This window comes from Phoenix dactylifera, chromosome 4 (genome assembly GCF_009389715.1).
Source record: "Phoenix dactylifera cultivar Barhee BC4 chromosome 4, palm_55x_up_171113_PBpolish2nd_filt_p, whole genome shotgun sequence".
In the NCBI taxonomy this organism is placed as follows: Eukaryota; Viridiplantae; Streptophyta; class Magnoliopsida; order Arecales; family Arecaceae; genus Phoenix; species Phoenix dactylifera.
In genome coordinates, this window is record NC_052395.1 from 20,990,782 (window position 1) to 21,007,053 (window position 16,272).

Genomic DNA, 16,272 nt, shown 5'->3' on the forward strand with positions numbered 1-16,272 from the left:
AGGTGGAGGTCGAGGGCAAGGGAGGCGACGGCGGAGACAGCGACGGAGAGGGAGTCTCACTTGGCCTGGAGGCCGGAGCCGATAATGCGGAAGCGGAACGAGCACTTGCAGACCTTGTGGGATGGCTTGGAAGTTGGAAGGAATAAGATTCAGAACAGGGGAAATAAAAAAGAGAAAATGAAGATGAAGGGGGTGAAGGGCATTATGGTCTTTTCATGAAAATTTATTATGCACTGGAAATGGGTATGGACCGGTTGTTAAAGTTATGTTCAACAGGGATTAAACATTACAGTCCGGTCAAAAAATGGACCGGACATTAGTTTCCCCTAAATTTTATATAGATGAACTAACTCTATAACCCAACCAAAGAATGGTTAGAATGATGGAGTGAATTATGTAACATGTCCAGAAGGGACGCATGTAGGTTTCAAAAATTTTAGACAGGCATAAATGCGTCTTTCATATTTTAACGACAAATATGCAAGAAATTTTGGAGATATATATACACACACGTATGTATGTATGTATGTATGTATGTATGTATGTATGTATGTATGTATGTATGTATGTATGTATGTGTATGTATGTGCGCGCATGCAACATATCTAAAATAAAACTGAAGCTAAAATTTACAACAGGATGGTGGTGTTAAAAGTTATTAACAGTGAATGCATACCGGAGGAGAGTCATAAGAGGGAGAACACTCCTCTGGAAAAGATCAATGGATGGGTACCGTATCAAGCACTGGCAACAAATAGAGTGGAAACCTAATAAAAAGATGGATAATCGCATTCTCTAGAGCATTTTTTTTTCTTTTCTTGTTGGTAATCTATAGTATGGAATTACTAATTAGTAAGTATAATAGATGGAGGGTTGGGCCTGCTGGAAGAAACGTACTTGTATGTTATCGTATAACCTTACTAAAATACATACACTTCATTTTGGATCACTGTCAATTGCTACATAAAAAATTTGATACAAAATACCCGTCATCTTTGTCTTCTCGGCATGGCCCTGCTTGATCAGCACGCACCAGTTACAAGTTCAGAAAGTATTCTACAACTTTGAACTAAAGAGATCTTGAAAATTTCTGCAATCGATCAACTGACAGTGATCACCCATATTTTTGGCTCTGAGAGCTTCGATTTCAATTAGTTTTAGCATTTGACAACACAAAGCACCTCTAATGAATAATGCTCCTACAAACAACAGATGGAAATGAGATCCTCCGGGCTTCTAAGTTCTAGCAAAATCGCAACCATGGACGCTGGGAGCATCCTTCACATGAAAGAAGGATTGGGAGAAATAACTAGTTATGCTCGAAACTCTTCCCTTCAGGTTGGAACCTTGCCACATGACCACAACCTCATTTACCCATGTCAAGAGTTCAACCATCTCTAATTTGTTTCAGATCCTGTATTCTTCTTCAGAAAAAGAGCATGGATGCCTGGAAGCATAATATAGTGCACTCAGCTGTAAATGTATATGTTTCCAAGACCCCCAAAAGTTCAGCATGGTTGACCTTGGTTGCTCCTCTGGGCCTAATGCTTTGTGTATGGCTAGAGATATCATTGAGGCCATTGATGAGAAGTGCAGCAAATTGTCACAGCAGACACCAGAAATCTCAGTGTTCCTTAATGATCTTCCGATGAATGACTTCAATGCAATATTTGCCAACTTTCCAGAATTCTTTAATAAGCTTAAGACACATGACAACAGGGAAAGAGGTAGCCACCGATTCGTGTTCTTGGCTGGAGTTCCTGGGTCTTTCTACGGGAGGCTTTTCCCGAAAAATAGCCTACATTTACTCCTGCTTTACCTTGCACTGGCTCTCTCAGGTCAGATTTATTCTTTTTTCGCAGAAACAGATTATTATACCGCTGCACTAGCGAGTTGATGCTGCTTCTCCAATTACTCTTAGGTCATGTTTGATGATGGAAGATCTTGAGCATATCTTTAGAAAATTCATGGAAATCGCATTGGTCGAAAGAGATCGGGGTAGCCAGAGGGGACAACTAATACCTAGTTTTCAAGAATCATTAGTTCCTTTTCCAAGATTATTTGTCCCATCAAAATTAGGGATTGGTTGTTCCTACAGCTACATGATCTCTTTCGACCTCACCGATGCCCCAACGAAAATCTTATTAGATCTTGCACCATCCAAACAGGCCATTACATATGCATCAACCTGAACTGTTTGCATCCATTACGTGGATAGATTGTGTAAATTTATGCATGGGCACCCATATTTAGATTCTAAACAGAAATAATAACTCTGGTGGATGGAAAGATACACATGGGCACCCATATTTAGATTCTAATTTTTTTTTTTTCTGCAAGACAGAATTACTCCTAAAATACCCTTATGTAATTTCTATACTCTTATCGTTGCCAAAACTATTTTAATTTACTGACTTAACAAAACAAAACACGAAAACCTGGAAGTGTGACTTAGAAAAACTAAAACACAAGGGTTTGGGAATTTATTTGGCCAAGGATTTTTGGCATTCCCACTGTATTTCACAGGCGGAAGAAGGGTTGGGTTTTGGCTTTACCAGGGTCTTAGGATAAATGAAGTGGGACAGTCGGTATGGAAGGCTGGGTTTCATGGAACAAGAAACTGAACCATTATGATGCGGCGAAGGATAGGAAGCTGATAAAGTTTTGGATAATAGCTCTAGAACAGGATAAGTTAAATACTGTCTTGGGATAGATGCAGGAGAATGCTTCAGTCTAAGTTAGAAACTAATAGCCTGGTTTCTTAATCTTGGCCTGGGGGCTTGGAACTTGCCTCACGAATTCATAGAAAGTTCTATTTGGAAATTGATACTCATGATCAAGAGTCCACTAGTTAAGTTGTCACATCCCCACAGTATCATGAACTCTAATAAATCTATCAGGTTAGTGCCAAAGTGGAGAAATACATGAACAGAGAAGATTCTGCTAACCCTTTAAGGCATATGTGTGGACAGAAGAGTCAGTCGCTGTGAGAATTCTGTATGCTGATATATGTAGAAATTTTTAAAGGACTCCAAACTAATCTTTTCTTTGGTACACAGATATAATACTGTCAAACTTGCAGATATAATACCTTTTATCCTTTGAAGGCTTGCTAGTTCTACATATGCGTGGATACGAAATCATCTTCACTCTCTGTGGATAGATTTAGAACCTCAAATTTTGTGTATCTCACCAAACAAACTGGCATTTGTTGTAGCCTCTGCATGCAAATCTAGCATCCTTTAACTATCAATTTTGATAGATTCAGCTAGCCCATCTACTAGTTAATCTTTAATCGCAACAATATAGTCACAATATTCTATCTTTGCATCTTTTCCCATTCTCAGAAGACAATCTACGTTGAAATATATTATCATCTAATGAAAAGTTAACAAATATTAAATATGTTCTAAGGGACAATATGACCAATACTGTACCATTCCAACGTGAAAGTGCCACCATTACGTACAGATAGCGGTACCATATTTCTGATGGAAAAATTGTACGGGCATCTATACTGGTATTTAAAACCTTGGTTGTCATGATTTAATTTTCATAACTTATATTGATACCTACATCAATCCACAAGTAATGAATTGCTTTTCACCTGTGTAAAAATAAAACTTGCCCTATTACTTTATAGATCACCAAGTTGCACGAAATAGACACGCAGTTTCATCCAATGATGCTTAAGATTCTCTCAACTTTTTCAATCAAGATATGTTGTTTCGACACCAGGCCCCGTACCGATGCTGCCCTCTCACTATGTTGATATGCTCGGTACGAGCTAGTTCGACATATCAAATGTTGGTACACCCTCGTACCGTGTACCGGTACCGAACCGGTATTACACGGTACACACCGTATCATCTGGTTCGGTACAGTATGGCGTACCATGGTTTCAATCAATGTCTGCAAAACAATTACTAGTAACTGCACCAATATGTTATCGGTTTAATACCATATGATATGCACCACATATCAAGATAGGCCCTCAACATGTTTTTCTATCTCAGGATGGTACCACCCAAACCAAACAGCATGGTTGGTATTGAGCGATTATGGGGATTATTCTATTTAGTCTGGATTAGTATAAACCAATTTGGCTCATATACCGAATCGAACCTTGGTACTATACTAATGCCTTACTAGTACGATACAATCAGTATGGGTCAATATGATGGACCTTGGTTTTAATTGCTATTTCTTTCGACTATAATACCTTCTCAAATAGGTAGGAAAATGAAAAAAAGAAATTTCGCCTTCCTCTTCTGATTCCCATCTCTGAAGGTCAGTTGGAAAATTCCCATTCTCGTGGAAAGAAAAAAGTAGGCTATTCATTCGCATTCAAATTTGGTATTTCGATGATTGACGAGCTTGCATGAATTTAATTACCAAATCTTTTGCCTGATAGTTATTTTGTTAAAAGATGATATTTTCTAGGGCTCTACTAGAACCCATGCAAGCCAAAAAGTACGACTGCTAGAAATCCCTATACATCTATTATGCTCTTGTTGACCCCCAAAGTCAAGCGCTTATGTTATGTTAAAATATTGAAAAAGTGTACATCCAATGAACATTATTTGGAATTTAATTTCTTCGTTATTATCCAAAAGTGGACCTTAGCATAGAACAAGCAATTAAACTTGCCCACAAATACAACAAATTACAAACTCATTAGTTATCAGAACCTTAACAGAAAACAACCCATACAAGAACACTTGTTACATTCACATATGAACATATATAACAAAATCATACGAAGAAACTAACACCAGGGTCCTTTTTTGGAAAAAAAAATAAACTATATATTCAAGAATTAAGGCATGGATTTCTTATTCAGAACATACCACTGATTTTCTGTCTTCCTCGTGTAATTTCAATCTATTATCAATGCAAACCCAGGGTAAGAACGATTTCATGGAGGCAATCATAGCTGCAGTTATACAATGTATACTTCAAATTTTATCACTAAAATGAATTAAAAAGAAATATCTCAATGTTATTATTTTGTTTCCTTTTGATCCAGTATTAGTTTTATCAAAAATCTTAGTAAAACAAAGATAATTTGAATTACATGCAATAATCATATTGCTCCAAAACTAGTGCAAAAGTTTCAAAAACAGTTTTTGCTATATATGTGTGTGCATGTGTTAAGTAACTGACCTACCCCATTTAAAAGATAACCAATAGGGAATTTCAGTACTATAACCACTAGAATGTCAGCATTCATATATTTTTACTTGGATGTGCTAAAGTATATGTTAATAGTTGTATGAATGTGTCTGCATATGTTGGCTTCTAAATATGTATCCATCCAAGTTCTTATATATCTATTAAAATCCACAATTTTAATAATAGATTTTCTTGTAAACTTTTTTAACTGTGTAAAATCTTGATATCATGAGGCCTGCCTACTGTTTGAACTTTTGACAGCTCTTAACAAAGAATAATTATCATGTCATTATTATTTTTCAGCAATACATTTTCTCTAGTAAATGATTAATTAGGATATCCTGTAAGTATGATAAACATACTTACCTCGTAACACAACTAATGTGTAAAGCAACATAAACAATATCTGTTCTTATATAAAGAGGGCTTTAAAAGGAGTTTTAATATATAACCTTTCGTATTGTTTAGTGTGATAATTTTTGAGGATTATATCCTAACATTTTCAGTATGTCCATGTCTCTAAAATATTTTATGTGTTCCCCCAGGACTTTTCAACAATGAGAGAAAGCCAATTAATAAAGGGAAAATGTACATATCTCATACAAGTCCACCTGCAGTTGCAATAGCCTACTTCAATCAATTTCAGAAAGATTTTACCCTCTTCCTTAAGTCAAGATCAGCTTAGTTAGTTTGTGGAGGACAAATGGTTCTAGCCATGCTAGGAAGGAAATCTCAGGATCACAATGATAAAAGCACAATTTTCCTGTGGGAAGTTTTAGCCCAATCTTTTGCTCTTATGGTGTCACAGGTGAGTGTAACAACTACTTAACTTTATTTTTGAGCAACATATAGACACAGAAATTAAATTCCTTTCCTTGTCTTTACAATAATCACATTATATTGTATTATTTTTATATGGAAGAGACAAACCCAAGTCTGTCCAATACCAGACATGACAATTTACAAAATTGGAGTAATACTGAGTAAAATTAGACAAGCGAACAGTTTTATCTCTTTTTTTTCTTAAAAAAAGCATAGAGATGCATTTGGAACAAGTAATATGTGCATGCCTACAATACCCCAATTAATATACCTATAATGAATGAGATATTTGTATCTCAGAATGATACTAATAAATATAAATATTCAACAGATCTAATTTGATCACAAATGGCTCGAATTATAATTATTCTATATGGTAATATTGGTCAACTAATAATGATTATACTTGTGATGTCATACAGCTATACATATCCTTACTGTTAATAATCTCTTGATGCAAATATTGATATTTAAGGGCCTGTTTAGACACTGGATCTGATACCTGTGCATAACATCCCTGTGTAAAGAAGTTAGTGAACGGAGGAGAGGAATTTAGCCATTGTGGGTGGCCATAAACACTAGAAAACCTGAAAAATCAGGATAGCACATTCAAGCAGAAAGGTGATTGCACATCCCCTAAGTATAAGGAAGAGATTTCAGACCTTCTTCAATCCCCCATTATTTTCATCTTCTTACCTTTTTTTCCCTTTTTCCTTTCATCTTCCCCACCTTGAGCAAAAGCTGCTACAGAGATATCTCCTTTCAATGCCAAAGAAGCCCTAAATGTAATTCAGAGGTTCGGAATGAAATGTACTAAAATGTCAAAAAACTAAGGGCCCATCTAACAAGGTCACCAATATTCCAGGATAAGAAAGTCAGAAAGAAGCCAATTATCTTTGTTTTGCTTCCTAACTTCAGAGAGCAAGAAAAATGTTATGTATCTACAACTGTTTCATATTTTCAGAAATAGGAAACCGAAAAAATATTCTGTAATTATGGCAGAAGGTGTGGAGGTAGTGGCGGAGGCAACAACATCGGTGATCGTGACAGCAGCGGCAATGATGGTGGCAACAGCATTGTTAACACAAAATGGAAAACAGAAACTTCGAAGCAGACTAGTTTGCTACCATTATCTTTAAAAATTAGAAATTATTTTTAATAAAAGAAAATAAAAATGGTTAACTATATGTTTTCAGGCCCCCAGTTACCTTTCTTTTTGCTCTGATATCAGAAAAGCGAACAACAGAATGACCAAACCTTAAGTTTAACATTTAAGTGAACTTAAGGATGGTAACAATGTCTTCTTACTAATATACTAAAGAATCTATCTTCAATTGTAATGAAAATATTAAATCACAGCCAAAATTATATTTCACTTTCTATAAACCGTATTTCTCTCATGAGTCCCCCTATTTCACCTCTCAACAATGCTCCCTTATTGTTTATGCATAGAAAATAGTGAAAGAAGAGAAGGTGGATACATATAATGTTCCATTTTATGCTCCATCCATGAAGAAAATTGAAGACGAAGTACACAAGGAAGGATCTTTTATAATTGATCGTATACAAACTTATGAATTTAACACAACCAGCGGAGATGCCACAAAGGATGGACAGATCACGTCATTGGCCATTAGAGCTATTCAAGAAGCAATGATTTGCTACCATTTCGGAGGAGAGATTATCGATACCTTATTCAAAACTTATGGTAGATTGCTCAGTGAATCAATGGAAAAAGAAGAAATAAAAGGTGTTCACTTAGTAGTGGTTCTAAGAAAGTCTGGTTGATTATACCCAAAAAAAGAAAGTAATCAAACACTGTCATATAAGTATTTTGCATATTAGATACCCTGCTTGTGAGAATTCATCCAAAGTGCACATCACCATACGTACAATAACATGATAATATTTTAAGTCATTTGAGCTACCGTAAGGAGCACTATATTGTCTAAGAGAATTTCATGTCCACCATATATATCTGCAAAACATAAGAAAATTGATTTCACATCAATTAGGAATTAGGATCTTCATATGGTAACTCAATATTGAGGTAACCATGTTGGAAAACTATGCTTGAAACTGAAACTCAATATGTAGCTCTAGACTTTAGTATTCAATTTTAATTACCACTAATATGTAAATCATGTTGTTCGATCAATACGTCAAAGCCAACACTAAGAGCGTTAGAAAGAAAAGTAGACAACGGACCACCATTAAGGTTAGCCGAACTGGTGCCGATCAGTGCTGGTTCGGTACGGAGGAGCCAGATGGTTCACCCCAGTTCAATAAACCATAATTCAAGTTTTTGAGATATTGAAAGAGGAGTAGCCGAACCCGTTTGCACCGGTTCACGCTATTTTTTGAAAAATGGCGCCGAACCATGCCGGTTCCTCGCCGGTTTGGTTTGGTACAGGGTGAACCAGGTAGTTTAGTCCGCCTCGGCAAACGATGACCACCGATTCTCAAGCTAGCATGTACAACCTATCTCTGCAATACTAAGTTCTCACAAGAATTATATATTTAATGAGAAAACATATGCTTAGTGCATGTATGATCATGGATAATAACATGTGGGATCAATGGATTAAGCATGCAGAGACTGTTTATATTAATTTCATGATATACAAGTTGCTAGATAGCCAACCTCAAAAATAGTTCAAACAAGGGTGGATGGTTGTGGTTATGGTACATGAGTTGTTGAACATGGCCAAGCTTATTATCCCTTCTATGGTTACCAAACTATTCCATCTAATGGATGATGCACAAAGTTAAGATAGGAATGAGAGATTAAGTTAAACTATGCATTTGTTATCCATTTTTAAACTCCCAAGGATGCGAATTCATAGCAATTAAAAATTTGACAACCAAAATAAAGGAGTATACGATGGTGATAGAAGAATGTAGGAGAATGCAAGATAAGCAAAAAGAATGGAAAAGCTGTCTCCATACCCAAAGGTTGTTAACTATTTCTAAAAATTTTAGGAGATAATAAGATAGGTTCCTTTATCTATGACAAGTGCAAAGCCTCCAACAGCCAATTATTAAGTGAAAAAAATGTAGGACAAAGCAAGGTTGTTTTCTATGGAGCTCAATACATGAAAAAGCACTTGAACAGCAATATTCAGAAAATTTTGGCAAAGATCACATCACTTTCAGTGCTATGATCTATGATATATGGGCAGATATGAGTCCAAGTGTCTTCCAGAACAGAGCCCTTCAGCAACAAAAGTTCCAAAATTAATCTCAAGGGAAAAGAATCTGGGCCAGCTTTCAGAACAATATGTATATCAACCTCCTAGAGTTCAACGACATATCATATAGACTAATATAGATGCAAACCTTCACTTCTAGTGAATCAATCCTTTATGTGACTCAGGCATGAGTTTAGTATCAAACAGGTTACTGAAAAATTAAGTCAAAGTAGAACCTTCAAATTTCTAACAATTTGAAAAGTTATAACCGCTTGCACATACAGAGGAAAAGGGAACCAAGTAACTGAATTTTGCCTCAACTTCTAGATATAGCCCTATTAAATTGGAGCTACTCTAAAATTTTCAGTACAATGTTCTTTCAGCCAAACCATGTATAATGCTGTAGATGTTTAAGGACGACTTAATATAGATTAGAAAACTATGTCATTTGGATAAAGGAACAATTAAAAGTTAAAACCTTCGGAAGCCTATTGCCCACCTTTATGTACATGCAGTGATGATTCCCATCTAGGAGATTTCAACCACTACTCTTCCAGACCCTTAAGTTTTCTATGATTTCTTTATTTTGTTATGATGTTAGCAGAACTCTGGAAGATACATGGAGGCAGGAATTTATTAGGATGATACGACCTTCCAAGCCTACATTACTCTGTTAAACTACTACCAATGAGATAAATTTCCTAATTGAAAATTAAGAAAAACTTGGTCTGAGATCTATTATTTCTCTCACCTGTACAAAAAGGAAAAAAATAATCTTTTCCTACTGAAGCAGAAGTTCGGAGAAAGAAATGAATCTAAAACTGATATACAAACTCAAAAGTTCGTTGGGAATAAGACATAAGATCAGGAATAGATGTGGTTCAATTCTATTCTAGAAGTAATTTTCCCAATCTCAAGAAATATCTAAATACATCCTCTTTGACAATGGACTGGCATCTGAAATGAAAAGCAACTGTAAGCAAATCAGTTATAGGAAATTTTCCAGGGGAACCACCATAGCAACAGTTCGTAATAAAATTGTCACGTCCTGTGACTTCTGATGTGATATCATATGCTGGCATCATCCAGCTAGAACTCTCAAAGCAAAGGGAGAAAACTCCAAGACACCAGCAGTATCTATATCAGCAGATAAGCTACTTCAAATTCTTCCCTATAGAGTTCCTTGCAGATCAAAGGAGATAGCAATGGGCAAGAGCATGAATTATTTAGGACTCTTTATTTTCTCTTTTGGAGTGCAAAGGAGGGCCTAAGCCCTAGAGCTCCCTATTTTCAATTAAAAGGACACATTCGAGAAAGTTCTCCTAACCGATACATTCAGAAGACTGAAAGCAATGCTCAGCATGACAAACTTCAAGTTTGACAGAGCATGCCAGGATTAATAGCGTCAAACCTACAATTGTACAGAAACTTCATTGCAGTTGGCTTCAAGTTGAAACAGGTACAGAGTTGAAGATGGTAACCTAAAATAAGTTTTAGTTCTGACTAGTTGGAGTTGAACATTACTATGGAGTTGAAGAAATGAGGGAAAAACTTTCTTCGAGTCTAAACAAAAAGCAAAAACAGGCATAAACCTAAAATATTTCATACTCTCAGGGTTTCAAGTTTATAATGAAAGTTGTAACAGCCCCCTATAGAGCTCATGACAGTCCATTTCCGCGGTCCGAAAAAAAAGGAGAGGCTGCCAAACTATGCGACAGGCAGTAAAATGTCACAGTGCAAGAAGAAAAATAGAGTTTGAAGGGTGATAAATAACCATGTACTACGATAACCACTACAAATCGAAGAGAAATCCTCTAGCGTCGACACCAGAGAAAATCGCCTAAAAACTTCTTCTTCTTTTTGGCACGTACCTTCTGACACCTAAATGCAAAGACAGAAGGCAAAGGACTCCTAGTATACGTCCCATTACTTCCAGCAGACAAAATCAAAGTCCGCTTCCTGTGCTACCACAACCACCATTACAAGGACAAGTCTACAACAAGAACAAAATCACCGAGCATTTTATGTCATATCTCTTACCCATAGTGTCTGCTTTTGTACCAAAAAAACATAGAATCTGTTTCAAGTTTTCAACAAATAAACCAAGCCACAGCTATTATAACAGGTAGCATGTTCACTATTACCATTGAAACAACTTATATTCACAAGTCTATCTCAGAAGTGCAGCCTATTAGAACATATCATTTATTTCAGATCTAAAAGCGCACACAGATTACAAGAACATATTCACAACTGACCTCAAGCAACCGAGGACATCAGACTCAGAACAGTACAAGAACACAACTTCCAACAGCAAGACAACAACCACCATATAGCAATAAGTAGCCCAAACACTGAAGCATCTGGATCAATTGCCCCTCCCCATGTCCTTGTTGATGGCATCAGCAGCAGCAGCCAGGTCCTCATCCAGGAAGATGTCCCACTTCCCATCCCACCTGATGAAGAACTCGGTGTCCTCCAAGTACTTGACCCTGTGCACATCCCCGGCCGGGGTGAACAGAAAATCCCCATCCTCGAGCCCGTAGCTCTCTTTCTTGGTCAGATTCCAGACCTTCTTCTTTCCCTTGATGACGACCAGGTCGTGGCCGAAGGTGTGGTGGTGGGCCGGCTCCACGCTCCCGGCCTTGAACCGGACGTAGGCCGAGGTGGGGCTCTCCCTCACGATCCTCATCTCCCCTCCTGGCATGATCCCCACCGGCTCGAACTCCATGCCCTTCCTCAGGACGCAGATCGGGCAGCCCTCATCGGGGGCGGGGATGGCGGCCATCTCGGTTACGGACTGGTCGAAAAAGGACTGGATGTCCTCCGGCCAGGGGGCGTCGCCGGAGGCCGGGCAGGGGGACTTGAAGGGGGTGCGAAGCCAGGCGTCGAGGATCTTGACGGCGTCGGTGGGGGCGGTGAACATGCCGGAGACGGAGAGGACGTTGCAGGCGTTGATGGAGCGGGTGTTGACGGCGTCGCCGACGGAGGAGCAGGTGCTGGCGTACACGCGGGGGAACTTGTTGGCGAAGATGGACACGCCCACGCCGGTGCCGCAGGCCAGGAGGCCGCGGGTCTCCGGCTGGTCGCCGCCAGCGGCGGCAGCTGAGCTGACTTGGCGGCCGATGCGCTCGGCGATGGAGTAGTACTTGTCGGTGCCGAGGTCGATGAGGTCGATGCCGGGTAAGGAGCGGAGGTGGGCCACAAGGGCGTCCTTGAGCGCGCACCCAAAGGAGTCGGCGCCGGCGTAGATCCTCAGAGAGGGGGCCGGCGAGGCGGTGCCGTTCTCCGCCGCCGCTGTCAGATTATCGCCCGACGACATCGCTGATGTCTGATCTCCTGGCTGGAGTTCGTCTCGGCTGCTCTAGGGCTTCCTCCGCCCACCAATTGGCTTTAAATTGACGCGCAGAAGATAAGAAAAAAGAAACAAAAATAACGCAGATTGCCATCACTCGCCCCCCGTTGGATCCTGTCCGTATGCAGATTTTTCGTGGAGATGTGCACGTGGCAACTGCCTTTCCACAGGTGGCACCTAGCACCGGCCACTAGTATTTTAAATTTTTCCCTCAATTCCAGAGAAAACGTCCAGATTCATTTTGAGTAATATTTTAAACTTTATTTTTGTCGCAACATTTATTAAATTATATTCTCCTACTGAAAATATTTTTTTTTAACCTAATACATCATATACCTCCAAAAAAAAAAAAAAAAAAAAAAAAAAGGAAAAGAAATGGTGGTGGAGGGGAAGTTTAAGTTATATAGCCATTACATCTCCGGGCACCAAAGTATTGTACAACAAACGATGCAACAACTCCGTTCACCTCGCAATATATATGGATGACTTGAGTAGCCACACATTCCCTCAACAAATTGTGGATATCTTGCAATAATGGGTGCTCATTGCCAGACCTAGCATGGCTCTGAATCTACCTAATCATCATCGCCGAGTCTCCTTCCAAGTGAACCTAGTTTGCCCTCAGAGTGAGCCATGCATAGGTAATGCTTCCCAAGCGGCTCAAAGCTTAGCTCCAAGAATGGAGGTGTCATAGAGCCGACAGCCTCCAGCAGCAAGTAATCTGCAGTCAACATCCGTGATCACAAAACCAACCCCTCCTCCCCTGCCATCATCAAACACGTTGCCATCAAAAATTACCTTGAGAAAGCTTGGGGGTGGAGCCTCTCAGGCGACGAATATCATCCGAGGCGCTCCAAGAGCTACATGGGAAGCCCAGATATCCCTCACAGTCTCAGGTCCTCCAAAAAACCATCCAACTAAGAACTCATCAATATAGAGGAGTGCCCTGTCGGCCACCGCCCTACTATCCTAATGCTGCCCCTCAAAAATTTTGGCATTTCCGTCAGCCATATATGATAAGCAGTATAAACAGACTTGACACCCCTGCTATCAGTGGAGGTTCTCATCAATGAACCTTTTAGATACTCCAGAAATGCTGCCACCGAGCTCAATGACTACCGGAAGTACCAGTCAAAACCAGCCTGCTGCCACACCTGAACTGCTTTCGGGCATTAGAAAAAGATATGCTTTATAGAGACCATCCTATCCGAACATACATCACAATAGGGGTGGAGTCTCACTTCCAATCTACTCAAGCCCCCCTGGTTGGGAGGTAGCCCTACGCCACCTTCCACATGAACAAAGCAACTCAAGAGTGAACATAAAGCTTCCACAGCCGACCGCTATCCATCGATCGGGAAGCCTTAGCTCTATAGAGCTCACCTAATCAGCAGCCCACACCTTGGCTCTGCAAGTCGTACTTTAGGTTCTTCTGTCAAGTCCTCTTTCCTGGGAACTGACACAGTTAAAATTCTCTCCACCAACTGAGGCCCAAAAAGCTGCATGATCTTTGTAGTATCCCATCTTCATTTTTCAGAAATGAAAAGATTGTACACCATAAGGCCGAAGGTCTCCAAACTAACCATAGTGGGCCACAATCGAAGAGGGAGATCTGACACCCAAGCGTCCTCTAGAACATTAATCAACTAGCCATCTCCAACTATCCACCTAATCCGAGAGATCACCTCCAAAGCCCGATTGCACATCTCACGCCAGATAAACGAACTGTGTCGACCAACCTAAAAGTTTGATACCGAGGTTTGGTTGCCATACTTAGCCCTTATCAAGGTGCTCCATAAGCAATCCAGTTCAAGTAGGAACTAGGCTACATGCTTGGCTGTCATAGTCTCCCTTCTTATCAGTAGGGAACAGATACCTAGATCCTCTCTACCCCTCAGTTGGCAAACCGCCTCCCAGGCCACAAAATGAAGATCGCGCCTGCCATCCTGCATCCCCAGATGAAATTCCTGAACAACTACTCCACCTTTATCAGTGGACCCTTCGATAGAACGGTGTGGGATAGTAGATAGGCCGAGGCAGAACTAAGAACCGATCTCACCAAAGTAACTCTCTCCACCATAGAAAGAGCTTTTGCCTGCCAGCTCTCTAGCTTTCATCTGATACCCTGCTCAATCTCACTGCAATCTACTACCCGCAGCCCCCAGGTGCCTCCAACTACCAATCTGTTTACCGATCTTCAGGATCTTTCAGATATCAATTCTGAGTGCCGGCTTGATCTTCGGACCGAAGAAGACAATTGATTTGGCCAGAATTGGCACACTAACCGGAAGCAGAACAATAGTCCTCTACGATTCTCCTAATCTCCCATGCACTCCTGATAGCCTGGGTAGGGAGAATTGAATCCTGATATATTGATGCTTTCCATTTTTTAAAGAATTTTAATGGAAGGTTGTAGTGACTATTTTTTAATACTCACTTTCAAGATAATTTCCTAAATTTGTATGTAGTTCTCAATAAATATGTGCTAAATCAAAACAATTCTTTCGAACCTTGTACTGCCAATTCCGTTCCAACTTTTTATGATTACTTTCCAAAGTTTATAATATTCTACTTAAATTCGAAGGGAGAGCAAAGTGGTTTCCTACCATTATCAACAACTACATGTTAATACGCAAACGACAGAAGAAAAAAAAAAGATGGATAACCATAAGTATGTGGATCCAAGGCACTTTCAATTTTAAAAAACCGATAATTTATATTTTTTTATTTGTTTTGTTTTACTAAAGATTTATCCTTCTTATAATTTTCGTATAAGTTAAATTCTAAATTGAACAATTTTCTAATGGCCAAAACCCTTCTCTCCTTGGGAAAGCTTACGTGCGTGTGCTTTATTTGTGCATGCTCATGATAACCCGACGCGCACAGGTTAAAATTACCGGACAAATTGTAAATTTTCTCAAACTCGAAACTATTTTTAACCTATGAAATTAAGTCAAAAATGAAAAGAGTTTTTTTTTTATATATACAATTTTGGATTCGCTAACGTCAGCCTTACAGTAGGCAATTGAAGCGGCCATTCTCCTGTCCTACCAGCAATTGCCAAAATAGATCCGGATTCTAATATTTTATAAACCACAGACTGGACCTGGATCTAATTGTTAACAGCTGGTTTCATGGCCTGTAATAGATGATTGCCCAATAGAGGTGAGAAAGAATCTACCGGATGACAAACTCCAGTGAATTTGGGCAGCTTCCACCTTTTGCATGGTATCAGATGCTAGACAACCAGTAAAATATTTAGAGATGGCAATTTTATGACCTAACCCATCAATTCAATCCGTAATAAGCCGATTTTAAATAGATTTTGGCTTGGTATAAATAAATTTTAATCATAAACGGATTAATTCACCTAAATCTATTTATTAAATAGATTGAGTTTAGATTTTGACCTTTGACTTGTTTAACTCATTTTACCATATTTAATAGTTCATTTAATTATTAGATCAGGTCATGACCCTGTGTGTTTAACCTGTTCAAACCTACTTAGCCCATTTCAAACCTATTTAACTCTCACTTAACTCGCTTAACATGTTCAAACTCATTTACCTTATTAAAAATCCACTTAACCTTTTTAACATGCTTTGACCTATTTAGTAAATGGGTTATGCAGGTCAAGTTACCTGCTTAATAAAAAAATCAAGTTCAGACCTGAATTTTGACTTGCTTAATTAACAAGTGAAATTCAGGCTATTAACATTTTAAACCTAA

General features: G+C 39.0%; 1 protein-coding gene and 1 pseudogene across 1 annotated transcript; one reads left to right on the top strand and one right to left on the bottom strand.

Moving 5' to 3' along the window:
* The first annotated feature begins 1,109 nt into the window (after positions 1-1,109).
* On the top strand, positions 1,110-11,481 carry LOC103722348 (annotated as a pseudogene).
* Positions 11,303-12,587, bottom strand: LOC103722342 (DNA damage-repair/toleration protein DRT102). Its single transcript, XM_008812870.4, has one exon. It carries the CDS (start codon positions 12,508-12,510, stop codon positions 11,557-11,559), a length of 954 nt encoding a protein of 317 aa, XP_008811092.1. The 5' UTR covers positions 12,511-12,587; the 3' UTR covers positions 11,303-11,556.
* Between the last annotated feature and the right edge of the window lie 3,685 nt (positions 12,588-16,272).

Bases quoted from the DNA above. Each gene is read 5' to 3' on its own strand.
- LOC103722342 (XM_008812870.4), bottom strand. From the start codon at position 12,510: ATGTCGTCGGGCGATAATCTGACAGCGGCGGCGGAGAACGGCACCGCC.